We start from the raw sequence: 22,748 nt of genomic DNA, 5'->3' as shown, positions 1-22,748 counted from the left end.
AAAAAGACAAACAATGTAGTGAAATCTTCACCCAAGTACCTATCATAGCGTATAAACGTAACAAAAATATCAAAGAATACCTTGCTAAATCACAAGGAAATAGTTGGGAGACTTTTGAAAAGGGACCCATGCTTTAATAGTATAAGCAAAAAATCCCGAAACACTGTTAAATATTATTTTAATTATAGGCAACAAACTTTCATTATATGAAATTTAAAAAAACGGTGTAAAGTCTTGAGATTCATTACGTATGTTGGTTGAAGGAACCACATTTAATAATAATTTATAACATGTGGCGAAGCCACACCGGAGTCCTTCCCGAGTGTATCAAAGTGATTTTCTCACAGAGATCCATACGTACCCAAGACAAATGCCACCGTTGACAGATTATGTCCTTCTTGATGGCTTAAGAACAATAAAAAGTTCAAAATTGAAATAGCAGAAACAATAAACACTGTCTTTGACAGTTTAAGTAAAACAGACCACCACACACAGATATTTATATGTGGCTCAGTGTGAGAACAGTTAAAAACGTCTCATGAATTCGAAGAAGTATATGCTAAATTTGAAACTCTCTAAAACAATGGATACTACAAACAAATCTAATGACTACAATGAAGACATACAAAGTGCACAAGAAGAAATGGTTAGACCAAGCTTTAGTGAGTCAACCAGTGATACCAAACCTATTGAACAAAGTCCAACCATGGCCAGGACAGTGGAAGAACTAAGAAGGCTGAGTAATGTTAAGTACAACCTCAATACTATTCAGGAAGGACTAAATCTAGCCAAAGGGGCCCGGGAACTACCACCATACATGAGGATTGAACTTTCGTTCACCCCTAGAATGATGGAACATCCAACAAAGGAAGCAGTAAAAGACGAGATACGCAACATGAACACAGAGTTACGAAGAGTAACATTATGCAAACTTTCTGAGATGATAGCTAAAAACATCTTAGAAGTCTCTAAGGAGCTAGACTTAAGGATGCAGTAGTTAGATGAAGAATTCATGAAAGCTGGACGGTACACAGAGCGGAGAGAGTTCTTTAAAATTGTGGAAGAACTGATTGAGGAATACAAAGAAAAACTCCGTCGTTACAAAGAGACAATCAATAGAAAGCCAGCCCAGGGTGCTTACAAACCCAAGGACAAATTTAAAAGAAAGTTCTAAACTGTTTCCGAAAGTGCGACTAGTATACCAACTTTAAGGTTATATTCTTTTCCTTTGATTAGTAATAGCAGGGTTAGTCTTTCGAAGTATACGTGAGTGATACAGTACATTTTACTTAGTTCTAGTGAAAACTTTAATGAATTTTATTTCCAGACTTTAATATCTCTGTCGTGTGCATATAGTTTTTTTCGCTATGGGATATTATTGTTGCACTGTCTTGGATCTATTAAATCATTATATAACTATTCTGTGTGCTTCTCTTTTTTTCTATTGGTAAGGTGTAATATTTTGCGCATGTCAATTACAGGTAACTCCTCCCTTATCCTTTCTGCCCAACATGTTCTCATTTTCTTGGTGAAAACATGGCGAACAGATCGTTTAAAAAATCTGATAAAAAGAAAAAATGCAGAAAACGGGACAAATTGAGGTCCCAAATAAAAAACAAAAAAGCGACTCGAGCTGAGTCTTATAGAAAATTCGTTCTGAACTTGTCAACAAAGTCATTGACAAAAAATGAACTCCTCCTATTAGGAAAGGGAATGAAATTTATTCCTAATCCAAAACATAATAATCTACGAAAACAAATATTAATGGATTTTAATGAGCTAGCTAGAAAAATGAGATGTAGATTCCATTACTCTGGAAAAAACAACAAGAAACATATTCATCCATTATATTTGCAATCTGGACATATACCACCCAGGGGAAATATTGCCCTAGAAAATTACTTAATTGACACAAAACTAGATATATCAAAACTGGAGGTTAAACAATTTAGAGACAATTTGTCAAAACTTGAACGTAAAGCTCTAACAGAACTAAAACATAATGACAGCATTTACATATCTAAAGCCGATAAAAATAACACAACAGTAGTCGTTAATAAGATCGATTACATCAAAGCAGGAACAAGTCACCTTAACGGTAATCATTACTTGAAAATAAATGAACCAACTACTAACGTTGTTGTCAAATCTATAAAAAATATTGTTGAAGATCTATATAGGAAAAAAGAAATAGATTCACAAACTTATAATTTCTTGAAGAATAATAAAGAATCAAAACACGGACACATGTACCTTCTTCCAAAAATTCATAAAATTAATCTAGAAATAATTAATGAGGCATTTCGAACTGGTCAAATAGTTGGAAACATAAACATTCCTTACCGACCAATCATCAATAAGTGTAACTCTCCCACGAGACGCATTGAAAGATTACTGGATCTAATCTTAAAACCATTACTGAAGAGACATAACTTTTACATTCAAGATACAAAAGACTTTATTAATAGAATAGAGTCACATGAGGTCAGGAAAGATTGTATTCTTATTGCCTATGATGTAACGTCTATGTACACAAATATGAACATTGATAACTTAGAAGAAACGGTTATCAATGCATTAGAGTCAATTGACACACAAGAATATACTTTAAAAATTCCCAACAAAAAAGATTTAACGGCATTTGTTAAATTAATACTAAGAAACAATGAATTTGAATTCAATGGACAATTATACAAACAAATTATAGGAGCGCCTATGGGTGGTATATTTTCTCCTACATGCACAGATTTACATCTGTCTGTACTATTAATAAATATTTTAGATAAGTTCCAATGGAGAGAAAACATCATATTACACTGTCAATACAGGGATGACGGTTTTATGGTCTTCACAGGCACATTAAAACAGGTTGAAGATTTCTTTAACATAGCGAACAAAATTGACCCTCTACTTAAATTCACATTTGAGGTGTCTAGTTCTAGTATGACCTATTTAGATACCGAAGTGTACAAAGGTGAAAGATTCCATAATAATAACATCCTTGATGTTAAATCACATTTTAAAAAAACTGAAACGTATCAATATTTACCAATCACTGGTGCACATCCGAAACACACATTCACAAGTATTACAGTGTGTGAATCTATACGTCATATTAGAAATAATAGTGACACCAATGAGTTAGATAGACATTTAACTAACTTACAAGATAAGTTAGTTGAAAGAGGATACTGTAAAAATAAAACAGAGAATGTTATTAGAAACGTTAAAAATACCACAAGCAGAAAATCAACCTTATTAAAGGCCGATAGGACAAAGAATGTCCCACTCACTCTCATTACTAAATATAATCCAATGGTAAAAAACCTTAGTAAGGTTATAAGAAAACATTGGAGCAAACTGCAAAAAGACAAACAATGTAGTGAAATCTTCACCCAAGTACCTATCATAGCGTATAAACGTAACAAAAATATCAAAGAATACCTTGCTAAATCACAAGGAAATGGTTGGGAGACTTTTGAAAAGGGACCCATGCTTTAATAGTATAAGCAAAAAATCCCGAAACACTGTTAAATATTATTTTAATTATAGGCAACAAACTTTCATTATATGAAATTTAAAAAAACGGTGTAAAGTCTTGAGATTCATTACGTATGTTGGTTGAAGGAACCGCATTTAATAATAAAAAGTACAAAATGTAGATGTAAATACTTTTGATTGTGTTCTAATTAATATTTCCTTCTTCACATGTTTTTCCTTAAAGTTAAACTTAAACACGTCGAATAGAGATTAAATATCTGACATGTTGCGCTTTTTAAAAGTGGACTGACATTGTGTTTAATTTTCTAGAAATTTTGACTGAAACGATGTGATCAGAACTTAACATGCACTTTTGTAATGCAATGGAAAAAATATATATTAAACAAATGTAAAAAGTAATAAAACAGACATGAGTACACTGAGCACTACATATAGAACAAAAAAAGTATGCAAAACGAACAATTACAAAAGAATCGACGGGAAATTCAGGTCTAAAATAAGTGTTAATGAGAACTTTCTAAACTTAGAGGTGTACCAAAAGCAGTCCGATGTTGAAAATAAGATGAAAAGAACGAACACGTTTTGTAAGAAAAATTGTCAAACTCACAAAATGACGGTTCAGGATATAACAATGTATCTGTGGTCTAAGTGTTGACATCTAAAGTTTAATGGTAAGTTTAAAGCAAAAAAGAAATAGACCTGTCGCATCTTCATGCTTCCGATGAATAAATAACCGTTATTTGATTACATTAGAATACAAAATAATGAGCTTACAAATCAAAAATTAGAAAAAACGTTTACTTAATTGAAGTACAGAATCAAAGCTTTGCATGTAGGTGATACATTTCAGAATTAAAAAAACAATTGCCATTGCTTCAAAACATTTATCTTTGCATATATTTTATATTCAGACATGATATTACTTTGCTGGATAGCAGTAATGCTACAGGTAAGAACCTATTATTCAGGTATATGTTTAAAATATATTGATGAAACTTGACTTTTACAAGCGCACCACTGATTTAAAAAGTCATCTCTCTGAAATAAGATCTACACCCTTAAGAGAAAATAATAAAAATAGTCAGATATTCATCTATTTGTACGGGTAAATATTTTTTTAAGCACCAATAAAGTGTACGTACATTCCATGTATAACATGATAAAAAGTAAGAATAAAATAATCAACCTCCAAGGAAAATTGAAAACGGAAAGTCCCTTCTCAAATAGCATAGTCAAAAGCTCAAACGCACCAAAGGAATGGAAAACAATTATCATACTCCTCACTTGGTACAGGCATTTATTATGTTGCAAAGGATCAATAATGGACTAATGTAAGTGATACGTAAACAAATGCCCTGTATTTAATAGGATTTGAGTTACAAGTTTATATAAAGACAGTTCATATTGTTTAAGGCTATGCTTATCTTGGAGCAATGTGCACAGATCAAAGTGTTTCTATAGTAGAGGAAGATTTCAACTTTATATCACAAACAATTGCTGCTCATGAACTAGCACATAGGTAAATATGATGCTAAGATTTTTAGAAAATGTTGGATAAAAACTGCATGTATCGTACTGCATCAATCATATGATTCAGTAAAAACTATCAAAGTATTGCATTATTGTATGCAAAGACGTCTCTATCATTGTTTACAAAACGGTGTTTTATACAATCAGTGGCTAAAAATACAATATTCAAATTCCTTTGTCGACAACTGATGTGAACAGGTTTTTAATTTGTGTCGGAAATGTCAATGATTGGTATAATGGGGAGCATGACGGAATTGCACATCCTATTTTAGCACCTGATTTCAGACATTGCTAATTATGGCGGGGTTAGTTTCGGTCAGTGTTAAGATTTTTCAAATCAAATGCGTCACATTACTGAGGCTATTTTTGATAAAATAGGAAACAATTACTTCAAAATGATGTGCAGCATCATAGGACTTTACCAAATGTGAAACAATAGAAACATTGGGTTATGTTAACAAAAATAAAAACAACACAATAAATGTCATGCATAAAAAACACCTTTCTTGATTCCCCTATATCGGAAACGATGAACGCCGAAAATTAGAAACAAGAGGAGAAAGATACCAAAGGGACATGCAAACTCATTAAAAGAAAACAAAAATACAATCATATGGCTAAAAACGAAAAAAAAAGAAACAAACAACATTAAACAAAACACAACACAAAGAAAACAAAAGACTGATCAAAGCGAACATCACCACAAATAAACTTTAAACGTTTTCAACACAATGTCAACCGAAGGAGAAGCTTAATCATACAAGAGATGCATATAGCAGGAATGTTGTATTTGAAAATAGATTTAAAACGTTGACGTTGCCGACATATGTATAGGACTGATGATCAATAATCTTACTTGTTGAATAAAGTGAAAGTCTCTACTAGCATGACAAGTGAAATGTCTGTAGTCTTCGGTGTATTGCAAACAATAAAACCAACAACAACGATTATTGCTGATTGTCTGTTTCCTTTTTGCAATTATAGTGTTGTCTAACTGCAATTATGGTTATATTTTGCATCTAGTGTCTTACTTTTTATCCTTCTTTTTTTAAATTACTTATTTGAACTGAAGGAAATATGTGTCAATGCTTAAGACATGCACAAGCATGCATTTCATTTGAGGAAATATATCAAAAAATCAACAATGCATTTCAGTTTAAGTGCAGTCCATGACGAGCTTGATAATACTTGTCTGTCAGCACGTCATAACATAATGGCTGCTGTCAGTCAAGCCATCAGCGGATCAACATCAACAAATCCATGGAAGTTTTCATCCTGTAGCGGACAAGAAATAAATACACGAATAAATACAATAGACAGGTAAGCATCTTACGTACTTTTTTGTACACATTGATAGATAAATAATATCTTTTTTGTGTCTGACGGAATGAGGCCGCTGTATATTCATGTTTTATATTAATAATATTATCTGTAGCTATTTTAAAAGATCGGATGCAAATGTCGACACTCAGTTTATCTTCAGTGAAGACTTCCGACAGAATGTTCAAAACATTCGAAAACCTTTAATACATATTGAGGAGCTGATAAGATATAATAAAAAAAGGCCAAAAGTAAGGCTAAAGCTGGGCACATAGTCAGAGATACTATTAATGTAGTCCCTTATTTAAATGGGGCATTATGTTTTTCTGTAGTATTCGTCCGTTCGTTCGTTAGGTCGTAAATCGTGTTGCAGGTTTAAGTTTCGGGCTAATGCAGGATTAAAGAAAATTGATGTCTAATCAACTTGAACCTTAGTACACATGTTCCCAATTCACAATTATATAATATTTCCCAAAGTAACTGTTATACCTAGGTTTACATTTGTAACATTACTATTTGTTTTCCAGTTCTGGCAATAACTGTTTATCAACAACAATTTCCAGCAACCATAATATCCTTGATTCATATTTAACAAAGCCGATTGGCCAAGCATATACTGCTGATCAGCAATGTAAGATGGCATTTGGTGTTTCATCGTATGTATGCAGGGTAAATATTAACAAAATAATAAAAAAAAGTGGCTGATGTGAAGTTATATGCTAATGGAATTTCTCTCACCCGGCAGCCTGATCACTTCTTATAAAAAAAGAGGAGGATGATAGTAAAATTGTATCACACAATAAACACCATGTAAAAAAATACAACGAAAAATGACGAAATTATGAACCATTCAGCACAGATGGCGCCTTAGCGTTACTCATGCATAGAAGGAGTGGTATTGTTAGATTTATCAGTTGATGCTATCGGAGTATAGACAATTATGGAATAACACAAATATTGAACTCCAAGGGAAATGTAAAACGAGACAATAAGTTAATCTATTGCTCCTTTTTAAGAACAAATATATCAATATAATATTGCAGCATCATGAACAATATATTAAGACACAATCAATATTTTAAATTTGTTACTCAATTTGATATCTCGGAGAAACGTGTTGCTTGTATACCTGCATTTGTATGTATATTTTGTCTCACTGTTTGTTTATTTGGAACACATTTCGTATCAAGACGAAACAAATCATGTTATATTTCATACGTTGATTTTCCCGACTTTGAATCAAATATGAAATGGTTAGCGTTGTTCATCATGACTTTTGTTTGATCCATTACCTCTAAAGTACTACACATATGCCAACATTCATAGAATGTTGCAAACGGTATATCTCTTCATTTGAGATGATAACGATCTATCATAGTCATCCAATAAATCAAATCGATGTTTTTATAAATAGACTGGTAAAAAATGTGACAAACATAGTTGACGCAAAACATTCCGAATAAACGGTATGTTCTTATTCTAATGAATTTCTTTTAACATAGGGTTGTCAATAATGTCTCTACAAATAAGGTAAACATATGCTACTGAAAATAATATCAAAAATTATCTTGATATAAGTCATCTTAGTTGTCTACTTATAAATACTTATTTATAGCAACGGAACAAATATTTAACCACTACACATGAGTTGATTGTCACTAAATTTTGTAAAAATTACAAATTAAGGAATTTAGGTTCTTCATGCAAAGATCTGATTTCTTGTCAAGCTTGACTAACTGTGCACCACTTTTTGCGGACCTGTTTTTGTATTGTTATGAGTTACAATTTATGACAAAAATAAGCAAAGACCCATCGAAACAACATCTGATAAACAAATTTAATAATACTTTTAGATATTTGGATGATATTTTGGCTCTCAATAATGACGACTTCAGTATGTATATTAATGAAATTTATCCTGTTGAACTTACTTTAAATAAAGCTAATACTAACAATGACCACTGCCCTTTTCTCGATCTTGATATTTATATCACTAATGGAAAGCTGAATACTAAAATTTATGATAAAAGGGATGTATTTTCATTTCCTATCGTTAATTATCCGTTTTTAGATGGTGACGTTCCCTTGTCACCATCTTACGGTGTTTATATATCTCAACTTGTACGATTCGCTCGTGTATGTAACAATTTTTTAGATTTTAACGAAAGAAATTTATGTATTACTGAAAAATTATTACACCAGGGTTTTCGATATCACAAACTAGTCAAAACATTTACCAAATTTTATCATCGGTATAAAGACATCATTTGTAAATATAGCTCAACATGCAGACTTCTAATACGTTCAGGTATTTCACATCCAATTTTTTATGGAAATATTCTTTATAAAGCACAAAGGTGTCAGTATTCACCTCAGAAACTTACAAAATCTTTGAATAGACTTATTAAGAAGGGATATAATTACGATACTGTTGTCAAGTCATTAAAGATTGCATATTTTGGCGTTAATATTGAGTCACTGATAAGGTCTTTGCATCGGAACTAAACACATTTATTCTAAAAACAGTTGTTGGCATGACACGGGTTATGTTCTTCTCATATATGTTATGATGGTATGATACTAAACCCCTAACGGGAAGGATTGTGCCTGATGTTCATATGATGAAATCATAATCTTTCAGTCAGTTTAATTGAAGTCTGGAGCTGGCATGTCAGTTAACTGCTAGTAGTCTGTTGTTATTTATGTATTATTGTCATTTTGTTTATTTTCTTTGTTTACATCTTCTGAAATCAGACTCGGACTTCTCTTGAACTGAATTTTAATGTGCGTATTGTTATGCGTTTACTTTTCTACATTGGTTAGAGGTATAGGGGGAGGGTTGAGATCTCACAAACATGTTTAACCCCGCCGCAGTTTTGCGCCTGTCCCAAGTCAGGAGCCTCTGGCCTTTGTTAGTCTTGTATTATTTTAATTTTAGTTTCTTGTGTACAATTTGGAAATTAGTATGGCGTTCATTATCACTGGACTAGTATATATTTGTTTAGGGGCCAGCTGAAGGACGCCTCCGGGTGCGAGAATTTCTCGCTACATTGAAGACCTGTTGGTGACCCTCTGCTGTTGTTTTTTATTTGGTCGGGTTGTTGTCTCTTTGACACATTCCCCATTTCCATTCTCAATTTTATTTAGCTATGATTTTGGTCCTTTTTTATGCATAGCTCTCCAAATTGTAATAAGCTTTGAATTTTCAAATATGGCCTCGAGCATCACTAAGCGACATTAATTGTTGTTATCTGCATCTACTAGTATCGCCGAAAATTGGTATCGTTTATTTTATTATACACAGTGAAAATTATATTAAACAGATGAAATACGCATAGTTGTTCTGGATATTCAACATTCAATACTATCATTGTTTTGACATGTTATCTTCTAGTTACCTTACGTTAATGCTGGTAGTTTTCAAACCGCATGTACAGGCTTATGGTGTGTGAATCCAAATTTAGCAAACCAGTGTTCCTTGATTTTACCAGCTGAGCGGACGTCTTGCGGAAAAGGAAAGGTATTTAGAATATTATGACTTCTTTCATTCAATGCATGAGCTTAGGCAGATGGATTCAAAATTGTTGTTTTAAACAGTTAGTTAGCGTCCATTATAAGTGCAATAACTTTTCATGACTAGAAACTTTGTTTCCGTTTTGTTTGATGCTTAACATTAACGTAAGTCAGTAAAATTCTAAACAAACAGATATGTTGCTATATTAACATGCTCATCATATTCCTCAAATAAGTCCTTTGAAAAAACACACACGAAAATACAAGAACGAACCTAAACGAATTTAGTTTCTGTTACTTTTTTCGATATTAAAAGAGAGATTTTACATATTTACATCCAACAATAACCCGCTGTGTTTAAGAGAGTCACTTGTCATAGTAGAGAACACTAATATATTATGTACTATCATTACCTCCAAACATAAATCCTGTTCTGTATAAAACTGACACAACAAAACAAAAACAATAATACACTAGCAAGGTTTGTAAAGATAATTCTATTTTACATTTTTGTAAAAAGCAGAATATAAACTACCAAAAAGAACGATAGAACTTTGAGAACAACTCATGAAGTCAGACTCCTGGCTTTGAAGGCATAAAACTTTGCTCAGTGCTCAGAGACAAAAATCATGCTCGAAACATGAAATCCAGCAATTTGATTGGTTGATTTTCGAGTCAAAAATCATGCTCGAAAGTTTTATGACTGTTATTGTTAAAGGTGATCAACTCCAATCAAAGTTATGTTATCGTGTTGTTTTCAATTATATTTAAATATGTCAATAGAACGGCATAATCAAACGCATATAATTACAAAATACATCAAATGTATAACTGATATATCTTTTTATTCCTGTTTCTTTCACAATTGTTAAAATACTAGTTGGGTCAACTTTTTCTATGCAATCATGTTTATTTCACTTTATTGCTATACAAGTTTTCATATTTATTCAAATGTTTTTATATGTTTCGTTTTAAACAGTGGTGTGAAGGCTATCAGTGTGTCACTTCATCAAATGCTCCCGCACTGACAGGTTCGAACAATTCTTAGACTGTATACTGTTGTGTATTTCATTAAAATATTTATTTGATATCTTCAAGGAAAACGATCTCAAACATGAAGACGATTCGATATACAAATCTCGTCAATTTTATGGTTTACAAGAAACATGAGAAATACATTTGTAATGTTTTTGGTCTTGTTTTGTTTTGTTTTGTTTTACTTTGTTTTTTCAATCTTTTTTTTTTTGAAAGAGAATGCCTGATTTTATTAAAGTCAAAAAGGTTATCAAGGTCTTTTATTATTTATCTTATTTAGAATGGCACTCATGTTCCGATTTGCGTGCAGCTACTAAGTGATTCTTAAGCTGAAAAACGTATATACATCATGAGGAAAATTTGGCTTCAGTTATGAACTTTTGACTTTTTTGGTTTTATCAGCTATTCATCATCTTTTGCAATACAAATAGTTATAAGGAAATTCAATAGATAAGTTACACTAAGGACAGAGAGGATATGAGATAAATGGTTAAATTACAACAGTTTATAACAATATTAAATTTTAAGAAGTTCATAAAAAATATACAAATCAACATCAAACAAAACAGAAACAAGAAACTCATTGTATGGAAATCAAATGACATAGAGCAAAATGAGTGCATACATCTGTTATTATTTGTGTATTACTACGTGACTCTGATCGTATCAATAATGTTGGTACAGTGAAATTAAATCATTGCGAAAGATTCAATTATTGACTCTAATATAATGAAGTCGCTTCTATTTTTTGTGACTTTATAGTTGCCAATGAAAAATCTCTACCAGAGACCTAACGTACCTAATGACGTTTACAACCCTAGGTTACTGATCAACATTTAACAATCACCAAAATCCATACCATATAGTCAGCTATAACATGTCCATTTATGTTAATGTCGTAATATTTTTAGACCGGTAAAATTATAGGATTTAAGACACCTCTTTTTCTACTACTCCGAAAACATTTTTGCCAAGAAAACGTCAAAGGGAACATACTCGACTTTAAACATACAAGTAATCAATGAATTACATAATTCGAAATACGAGTCTTTTGCGATGTTTATCATTCATAAATCATTCCATCAATAAATCAGTAAATCTAACAACCAATCAATACAATTAGCGACCATCAAACCAAACTCGATCAACAATTTGACATTATAAATGCAGTTCATGATCCAACCAACCCAACAATCAACCATACTATTTTGCGGATTTTCGGTCTTAATGTTTTGAACGTTTTTTTTTTTTTTTTTATTTCATGGCTATTCTAACTTTCTGGATTCGATCGTCACGGATGAGTCTTTTGTAGAAAAAATGCATGACTGTTGTACAAAATTTTAATCCAGATATCTATGTTGGGTAAATTTACCATTTATATACCGAGAATTTCAAAAATGTATATTTTGAAATGATCCCCTATTTACCGGATTTGTATCACATAAGCAACACGACGGGTGCCACATGTGGAGCAGGATCTGCTAACCCTTCCGGATCACCTGAGATCACCCCTAGTTTTTTGGTGGGGTTCGTGTTGTTTATTCTTTAGTTTTCTATGTTGTGTCATGTGTACTATTGTTTGTCTGTTTGTCTTTTTCATTTTTAGTCATGGCGTTGTCAGTTTGTTTTAGATCATAAGTTTGACTGTCCCTTTGGTATCTTTCGTCCCTCTTTTATTAGTCTCAACTCTAGACTTCTAACTCTCAATTTTGAATTATGTTTTGTTTTCTTACATGTCTATTATATACGTTGTGCATATTGACTAATGGATTGGTAGACTCTAATGGAAATTAAAAAAGGAAAAAAAAAAACGTTCAACAGAGTACCTGAAACCGTGAACATTTTCTAGACTATTTAATTTGATACACTTTTTTCATGAACATGATAAAGTAATTGTTGCAGCTGATTTTCATTACCTTCTTTTATTTAATTTTAGAAAATTGTGTGTTTGGTGATCAGACAGGTGTGATTGTCCTAGGGCAAACATGTGCCTCTCTTATCCTGCAGCAATCATACAGATGCTATAATCCAACTATTTATCCACAATGCTGTAAATCTTGTAACAATCTCGCTACAAGTGTAACCGGTAATAGTTAATTTTATTTATGTAATCTATCACTTACATTAAGTGGGATATCCAGCGACAGAAAATAAAAGAAAATTCTCTCTTCTTATGATAGATTCGAGAAAATCAGAACCGGAAATATTGGTGACGATACTTATCAAAAGTCATTTCTAAAACATATTTGTACATATTAAAAAAATATATATTTGTTAAACTGTGTTATTGGTAATAAACATTCAGAAACATGATGTCTTATGTTCAGTAATTATCGAAATAATTCCTTTAGAAGCTTGTGAAACTGAATTATAAAAATGCCAATCTTTCCCAAAGTATGCTTATTTATTACATCTCAGTTATCGAGCACACTGGTCTGGTTTTTTCTTTACATGTAAATTCAATAGAGAAGTTTTGTATAAGTTTTGTATAAGTTTGATATAAGCTTTGGATTTGAAATATTTTGGCCACGAGCATCACTGAAGAGACATGTATTGTCGAAATGCGCGTCTGGTGCAAGAAAATTGGTACCGTTAATTTTGTTACTACCACTGGGTCGATGCCTCTGCTGGTGGACTATAAGTCCCCGAGGGTATCACCACCCAAGTAGCCAGTACTTCGGTACTGGCATGAAAATACGGATTTTTTTATGTTATTAAAATTTACTGTTACAAAATGATAGAAATTATTATAAATTAAGGAATGTATCTCCCTCATGCAAAGCTCTGATTCCTTTCACGGATTTGGCTATACTTTTTGAACCTTTTGGATTATAGCTCTTCATCTTTTATATAAGCTTTGGATTTGAAATATTTTGGCCACGAGCATCACTGAAGAGATATGTATTGTCGAAATGCGCATCTGGTGCAAGAAAATTGGTACCGTTAATTTTGTTTGTCTTTCGCGAATAAATACTTTTAAAAGTTTGTCTGTACAGGTTGTTTTTTTTAAAAAGAAGCTATTCATATACAGTGAACCTATCTTGTTTCTAGTTAAGTTTAAGCATATTTATTTATACATGATTTGGAAACAAGTTTTTGCAACTTAAATTAAACCGTTTCCACTTTTCTAGTGCTAGTACTGCCTTGTAGCATCATTATTCTGTTTTTTTTTTTTAATTTACATTTGTACATGGTTTACGTGCAAGAACTATGTTTCTCTTTTAACCCGGGCCGTCCTTTTATCGTCCCCTTTGACGAAATATAATCGTTTCTCAAGCCCATACTTGAGATGGTGTCAAGGGTAGACCGGAAATTTAGGCCCGGAAATGTTCTCTCCGGAGCGAAACTAAATTGTTGGGGTTCGATTTAAATGATCCATCTAATTCTTATTTAATCCTATATTTAAACCAAACATAGTAATAAACAAAATTGATATTTCTAATGATATGGTTTAATATACAGGTTGTGAGTTTGGAGATAAATCCGACTGTTCTGCCATTACGAGTTATGGTTGTTATGCTAATGGTGAAAACTGTTGTAATACCTGTTCACCGTATATCACAAATATACCAGGTACGTTTGAAAGGACAACAGTACAATTTAATATATGTTTAGAATTTACAAATCATTGTCATTGCTATGGAACCTCATTAATTTATGAATGATAAATCCTGTTTTTAATCCGTATTTGACACAACTTTTGGAAATGCAATGTTCTTTAAGTGTATACTTGTTGGGCTTCCTAATCTGTTTGATCTAAGCGCCACTAATGATTCATGTAGAGACGAAATGCACGTCTTGTGCATTAACTTATGAGACTAGTACCTTTGTTATATAATCGTTCTAAATCTAACTAAATGCAAATGCAATGCATTGTTGACACAGGCGTCGTTTAAGGCAAATACACAAAGATGTATTATCACATTGAAAAATTAATATAATCAGTTGGAATTTAGTTTATTTTAACATCATTCTTTTTAAACTAAATATATATCTATATGTTACATAATAAATTTACAATTATATAGAAAATATTCCAGCTTAGAAATGCAATATTCTAGAGCAATGCTATCTATTAACATGTCGAACTTGAATTTTAGAAATGAGATAATTTAGGCTTTGTGGCAAAGAATTCAGACATGTTTATTTTTAGATTGTAAATATGGTGATCGTTCAGATTGTTCTGGTATAAAAGGTGGCGACCAATGTTACGGGGATAATGGAAACACATGCTGTCAAACTTGCACACAGTTTAAATCTACTATAGCAGGTATAGTTTTCTCAAGCAAGTGTGACGTTTGAGTTCATCCTAAAATAAAAAGAAATTTCATCTTATCTTGTATGTTCATAATAGCATTCATTTCGAAAAGATGCTAATAGAACATTCAAAAAGTAGAAAATGAACTGAAACTGCGATCATGGCTAAAAGGTAAAAAGATAAACAGAAAGTAGCAGCATTTCTAACTCACACAGCAAACTAAAGACTGAGCAACACAAACCACACTAGAACTGGAGTGGAATAATACTGTTTATATTTTTCTGATCAATAATCCTCTTGCGGGAAACTTGACAATCGTTTCTAACGAATCCATGTTATACAAATGTGCCTTATAACTTACAATGTTACAAAATGAAAATTATCTCTTAATTCTATAGATAATTAAACAATTATCAAGCTCTGTCAAACAGAGAAGTCATGTAATAATTTGTATTATATTATATGACTATAAATGTTCTGTTTTCTCATTCATTTGGCGAAAAGAAAAGGAAATCCTTTATAATAAAAAGCTATATTCACTGCCTCAAAAATTACCAGATTTTCATATAAGATTTGGAATATGGTTACGTCAATGACAAAGGTTTATGACGTCAAATAGATCCACGTTTGTTTTCTGGTGTTTTTTGTTGTATTTACCCTTCTCCTTGTTTTTGTTGCATTTGTTTTTAGTATCATTTATTGAAAATTAGTAACTGCAAAAGCACATATATCTAAAATTAACACAGGGAGCAGGAATAAATGTAAAAGTATTATCAGCAAATATTAGATACAAAAAGATAGAAAATCATATAATAATGCAATTCTTTACTTTTGATTTCAGTTGATACAATGATTAATCAACCCAAGAGATATGAAATTCACCCTTGGCCGTTGGCTTTGGTGAATATTATATCTCTTAGATTGATAAATCAATGTATACACCTCATCAAAAGACAACAGTTGTAAATTCATTCAAGGAAATCAATCGATATCGACCATTTATTATAAAACAAAGTTTGAATAAATATTGAAGGGAAATAATAATTTAAAAAAAAATAGTGTGTCCAAATCCCTTCTCGTGAAATGCCTTTCAATGGACGATCAAAAAACCAAAACTTCGAATACAAGATAATTAAAGAGACATGTAGGAATATGTATAAATAATCTTAACGCTTAAGTACAAGAAAGTTCTTAAAACATAGTATTATATCTACTTAAAGGAGTGCATGCTTATACAAACTGTCCGAATAACTACAAAAGCTGTTTTTTCCGAAAAAAATGTTTTCTTTTTTACATTCCTCATTTCTATCCTCAATTCGATATGATTGTGTTATGTTACTCGATCTTCTGACAAATAAGAAAAGACAAGTAAATAGTGAAAAACAAATGGTTTTGAACCAATGATGGTTGTTTTGATAGCTCACCAGATATCTTAATATAGTAGAATCTTGTACAACTGACAATGAAATTTTAGCTGACTGTATTGCCAAGTCAAGAGTATGACATCTGTTTTCCATTTGTTCCATTGATTGATATAAGTAGCCGAACGTTTGATTTTGGCAGGGTTTATGAACTCCCCCTTTTTGACTTGACCTTCGAGTTCGGATTTGTGCTAACTACTATTCTTTTCGAAATTGCAGATTGCGAATATGGCGATAAGGCAAACAACTGTGATGTTAATTTATGCACAACTTATAGTAAGAATGACACGAACTTGTGTTGTTACACGTGTAACGGGATAACTCCAGCTTCCTCACCACCAACCCCAAACAATCCTGAAACAACAACAGCTTCAACAACAGCACTACCAGGTAATAAACAGATACAAAAAATCAATAGCAATACTTTTGGATAGCCGTAAGAGATCAATCGATAACCGCTAATATAATAGCTTTATTCAAATTTCCTTATTAAAATAAAGACCAAATATTCAGCCTCAACCAAAAAGCAATCAAAATGTAAAACAGTGGAACTAAGAACATGTAAGAAACACATGTGAGGGTGTTAAAATCGACACTTCTTGTCTGAACCTTTAAAACTTGAATCGTTTTTCTTGCTACGAAGTCACAAACGAAAATGTTTTGTTAAAATCAAGTGAGGATAGAACGTACAAAAAATAAACCGACAAAAAGCAAAAGAACAGAGCTTTTATTGATGTCCTTCATAATACGCCTGGAATATGATAACTCTCATCTTATTACAAGTTTATTACAAGGCCCCTTGTCTGGTTTATGCCGTTAGAATCCTGTACTATCTCTAAAAAGCCAATAAAAAAATGTGCATACATGTCCTGCATATATGCATATAGTCTTAAATATATTTTTAAAGACTTGAAATTAAACAATGAACACTAAGCTATTGTTAACATATATAATATGACCATAATGCATTAACTTTATAATTGTTATTTGTAGTATGGGTACTTCCAGTTGCCATCTCTGCAGGCTGTTTGCTCTTGTTAATTTTAATAATTGTTATTGTATGTTGTTTACGAATGTCTAGGCGATCTCATAGGGAACCACCCAAGGTATGTTTACAAAATAATAATTTTAATGAGTTTAAGTATATAAATAACACCATAGTTAAGGTATATAACCTAGCAATCTTTACTGAAAGTTTCAAATGTGGCATGCGTCATGAACTTAAAATTCTGCCATAATAATCCAAAAACATATTCTGCTATTCACTTTATCGACTTGTGATATTTATATATATATATATATGTTCAACACCTCGACAGATGACGTAGTTTTAAAGAAAAAAAGTATGTACATATACTTTGAAATACGCTTTGTTTTAAAAAACGCGTGTCTTTTATAAATTTCACAGCATGCATATTATTATCAATTTGACCTAAAAAATACTAAGGTAAAACTATACAACTTTTAATACAAGACCTCATCGAGATATTCCGCAGTGAGAATAGGAGGTTCCAATTAAGCATTGTAGGTAACAAATATGTTGAAAAAGATAATATGAAACAAATGTTAATCTATTTACAAATTCCATGAAAGCAAATGTAAAAAAGGCCTTCTGAAAAGTCAGAAAACTTGTGTCAATTCTATTAAAAGTTCAAACAATTGTGAAAATTATCCAGGCTATGAACTGTCAAATGGCATTTATGCTTTAGTCAGGTTACACTAATAAATGCGGGATAAACTGTATAATAGTTCTTTACAAACTTGTTGTTTAATAAAATTATTATAATTACAAGTAAACATAATGACCAACTTAATGATTATTATTTCAAACAATGCTATATGCTCAATGCACTACTAATGGTTCTATATTTTTCAATATCGTTATACCGAGTGTGTGCCTAAAACATGTAAAGAAGAAAATATGCATTGCAATTTATTATTATTTTGATTCTTATAGGAAAATTAAGAACTCAGATCGGACCTATAATACATGTTCATAACTCTTATTTTGAATTGATGAAGACAAAACGTTATAGAAAGTCAAACATTCAAGTTGTTAAAAAAAAAGTGGATACAAACAACTTCATTATGAATGATTTGTTTTAATTTCCTGGCGAATAACACCGACAAAAGACAAAAATCTCCGGAGTTTTCAAAATACAACTGACGTTGCAATTTTGTTTGTGTCGTCACATTACGTGCATCCTACATTCTGTTGAAATTAGAACTTAGTTGGCTTGGGTTTCAAGGCGAAAAGAGAACGTCATATTATATTCTTTTGATGTGTTTGAGCTTTTGATTTTGCCACTCAATTAAGGACTTTCCGTCATTTCAAATCTTGTCCTCTCTGTGTGAGAGAGGTGAAAGATGCCAGAGGAAAATTCAAACGTATAAGTCGAAAATAAACTGATTACGCCATAGCTAAAAGAAAAAATGACCAACAAACAAATTACAGTACACAAATCACAAGGCCTAAAGATGGAGTAACACGAACCTTCACCTAAAACTAACAGTGATCTCAAAATATTCCAAACTAAATCAGATTGCTTACATCTAGACTGCTATCCGGAATGTATGTACTAAAACAAACAATGTAAAAAACACAACTTCTTTGTTAATAAATATTCTCGGTGATGACAAATGATAAGCATTATTCAAGTTATTGAGTTTTAGCCGCTGAGATCTGTTTTTATTTGAATATTTGACGACAATAGAATAAGGCAAACATGTAAGGTGCATACACGGTTGTCTTGTCATATAAATTGATTTATTCTTATCATTTCAGGCACCTCTCAAAAATGTAGTATCTCATGACAAGATAAGATATCAAAATAACAACGCCTTACGAGGTGGACCGTAAGTATAATCTTCGACTTTGTAGTAACAAATCAACATTAGAATTAAAAAAGTGTTAACGCCCATGTTGCAAAATACTTAACGAAAGTAGCCAAGTATTGCCATGCAGAACACTTATAATCTTTGCTAACGTGTTGTCAAAAATCGCGAATATCTATGAAGTAATTGATATATGCAGATGTAACTAATTGCACAACTCACTAAAAAAATACATATACTTAAAATTAATAGTTTCACAAAATGTAATGCAAATAATTTATACATATATACATTGGAAGTAAAGTAAAACCAATGTATTTTGTTCAACTGATTTTATGAAGTATAATCGAACGGGCTTTTCTTTAAAGTAGTTGTATAATATTTTATTTTACTATGTTGGTTGTTTTGTTCTTTTATAAGTAAACATCAGCCACCGCTACGGAAACAGTCGTCAAATGGAGAGATTCGTCCACCCCCAGTAAAGCGAAAGGTCTCTAATGATGCTATTAAAACACAATCGTCGACACGATCTATTTCTAAAGATACTTTTCCATCGCAACAAAATCGCGGATTCAGCAGACCACCAACTGGGCGTCAAGGTTACAAGAGCAATTATTTATCGCCGCAAAGATCAAAACGAGGTATAATACATTATGACTAACATATGTTAGTTTAGGATGCGGATTTAAAAAAATAACAGCATGCAGTATATTTGGTTAGATGCTTACAAACACAATTAACTTTTTAATCTTAACCAAGCTTGCAAGACTGATCGCCAAAACAATGAGTCATATCATTTGCAATTGAACAATGTTCAATAAAATAGCAAACGGACTATTCACTATTTTGTTCATTTTACCTGACTGTGTCGCACAATAACTGCCGAAAAGGAAAGAAATGAACGTGTATGATTCTATTTTTTTTGTTTATTGTAATTAATTCGCATTATCAAAACATAAAAAAAGAAAACTTTTCTTCACATATTTCATGTTCCTTTTCTTAAATCAATAACGTATAAAATTAAGAATGGAAATGGGAAACGTGCCAAAGAGACAACAACCCGACCATAGAGCAGACAACATCAGAAGGTCACCAACAGGTCTTCAATGTATGTCAGATATCGACATATATTTAGCATGCAACATGATTTAAAATTCCCACATGTATCGCTTTACGTCACAATTTGATATAAATTGCTTCTTTTGTGAATAAACGACACGTGGTACCCCACGAATATTGATGAATTCACATTAACACATAAAAAATTAAGAAATTAGTATTTGTTTTTGTTTGACTAAAATTATTCTGGAAACATATTTGATAATAGTCTTTATCTAGTTTGGAATTATTTTTTTTTTTTGGTTTTGTTTATTTTAGGTGACCAGTACTATTCAAACAGTGGGTATAACAGATACTAATCAAATACAGAAAAGACACAAATCAAATTATGTACTGGTCCTGAAAGATTACAGATGTGTAGGACAACGCCTTTAAAGTATTTGAAATGATAAATACGTATACCATTTATCTTTTCAATCATAAATATCCATACATAGTATAATACTCAAATTTCTAAATAGTTGATTTGTACTTCTATGATATCAAATTATTTTTGTATCAAAATATGATAACGTCTTCGGTACGAACATCTTTTATGGTTCTCAGATACTTACTCTCTTTCCCTGAGAACAAAACCCACGAAAAGTCAACTATAAGTTTTCAAAATCTTCATTGCGTTTTTTGCTCATTATGTATATAGATGACAATCAATTGGTATAAAAATCGTTCAATGATTTATTGATGCATTTTGTACTTGACTCACTAGAAGATACAATTCAAGCAAGAAAGAAATTAACGGTCTGAATTAGTCCAAACAATAAACATTAAACAGACAGACAGACAGACAGACAGACAGACAGACAGACAGACAGACTCAAAAACAACTTGATTGTACACTTTTAATTTTTTTTATATGTATAATTCTTGTTTACGAACCTGTTAGCGAAGTTCAATTAATTTATCGACCTGAATAGATTATGACCTCTTAAAAATATTTAATAGGTCAGCTATAGGTCCCCTTACGGCCTTCAACAATGAGAAAAGCCCATTGTCAGTTATCACAGACCGTAAATAAAAATGTAAAACAATTCAAACGGGAAAACTAACAGCCTCATAAATGTACAAAATTATGAACGAAAGACAAACATATTACACAGCGACAAACGACATCCAATTAGAGTTGAAACATGTTCACTGGAACCCAACCCTTCTCTAACCTGGGACAACAATGGTGTAACAGAACAGCTTAAGAACGAACTATAAAAAGCAGTTGAAATGGTGTTTATAGTCTTGGTGTTGATGTAAACTTGTCCATTTATTGCAAAAAAGTTTTGTCATTATGGTTATGACAATCGTTCATTGTTAGAGGTAGTTGCTCACCGTGGTTATGCAGCAATAGTTGATATTCTATGGCAGCTTTAGAACAAGATCATGTATCAATTCTACGTCCATTATTAGACAGACATGCAAACTGTAATAATCATATACAACGAGGTCGTTTATTTTTGCGTTTAGCATGTGACAAAGGTTATGCAAATATAGTAAATATGTTGTTGGACGACGGAGTAGATTATGATAGACCTGATGTTTGTAGATATGCACCTATAAGAGTGGCTTGTGAATCGGGTCAGGTAGAAATATTCAAGATCCACCAGCAGCTAGACCTGAAGTTTTTCCAGCACGTAAATCAGGCCCGACAAGCAAACACGCTAATCCTGATCATATCAAACAAAGAAGGAATACGGGTCAATCGCAAATGACGCAAATCAGGAATCCCGTTCAACAAGAAAAATGAAAATAAACAAGTCAATACGCCAGGAAAATCAACATCGGGACGTGGCATCGAAAAGTCAACAGTGACACCAACCGAGCAATTATACGATGGAACCCGTAGCAATGCAAACAAAAGATCAAAAGCCGCTTCCTAGACGTCATGCCAGAGATTAAAGACCAGAATACTATGCAGATATATTCTTTTTAATATAAAATTTAAATTAAAACTATAAAAAGAACTCATGAATTTGTACATATCTATTTTTAGTTTTTTCATTTGTTTATATGTAAATTTTGGTAGCATCTACTCTTACTGTTTGTTATCGTCCATAAAGATAAATACTCGAAGTCATTCAACTCCTTGTCACGCTTCATGTGAATTTACGTGGGAGGGAAACTGTTAGATCCAAAATAATGTATATCTCTGAGTCTGCGCTACGTACAGATATATCGAGAAGTCTATTTATGTTTTGTTTATAAAGTGAAAGAAGCATGTCATATTA

The 22,748-nt window shown here is 31.9% G+C and overlaps 1 protein-coding gene across 1 annotated transcript; it reads left to right on the top strand.

Annotated features, from left to right (window-relative positions):
* Positions 1-6,891: 6,891 nt before the first annotated feature.
* Positions 6,892-21,233, top strand: LOC143058504 (uncharacterized). The gene is made up of 11 exons (XM_076232013.1): positions 6,892-7,020; positions 9,746-9,871; positions 10,844-10,895; positions 12,836-12,985; positions 14,362-14,472; positions 15,053-15,169; positions 16,798-16,968; positions 17,572-17,684; positions 19,364-19,434; positions 19,834-20,054; positions 20,791-21,233. The coding sequence occupies exons 1-11, from the start codon at positions 6,988-6,990 to the stop codon at positions 20,829-20,831; spliced, it is 1,206 nt and encodes a 401-aa protein (XP_076088128.1). The 5' UTR covers positions 6,892-6,987; the 3' UTR covers positions 20,832-21,233.
* The last annotated feature ends 1,515 nt before the right edge of the window (positions 21,234-22,748 follow it).

The sequence above is a fragment of the Mytilus galloprovincialis genome, chromosome 14, assembly GCF_965363235.1.
Source record: "Mytilus galloprovincialis chromosome 14, xbMytGall1.hap1.1, whole genome shotgun sequence".
Lineage (NCBI taxonomy): Eukaryota > Metazoa > Mollusca > Bivalvia > Mytilida > Mytilidae > Mytilus > Mytilus galloprovincialis.
This window is presented reverse-complemented; position numbering and strand designations above follow the sequence as displayed.

Coding starts and splice junctions, on each gene's coding strand:
- LOC143058504 (XM_076232013.1), top strand. CDS start 6,988: ATGGCATTTGGTGTTTCATCGTATGTATGCAGG. Junction 7,021..9,745: donor TTTCATCGTATGTATGCAGG/GTAAATATTAAC, acceptor GTTATCTTCTAG/TTACCTTACGTTAATGCTGG. Junction 19,435..19,833: donor AACGCCTTACGAGGTGGACC/GTAAGTATAATC, acceptor TTCTTTTATAAG/TAAACATCAGCCACCGCTAC.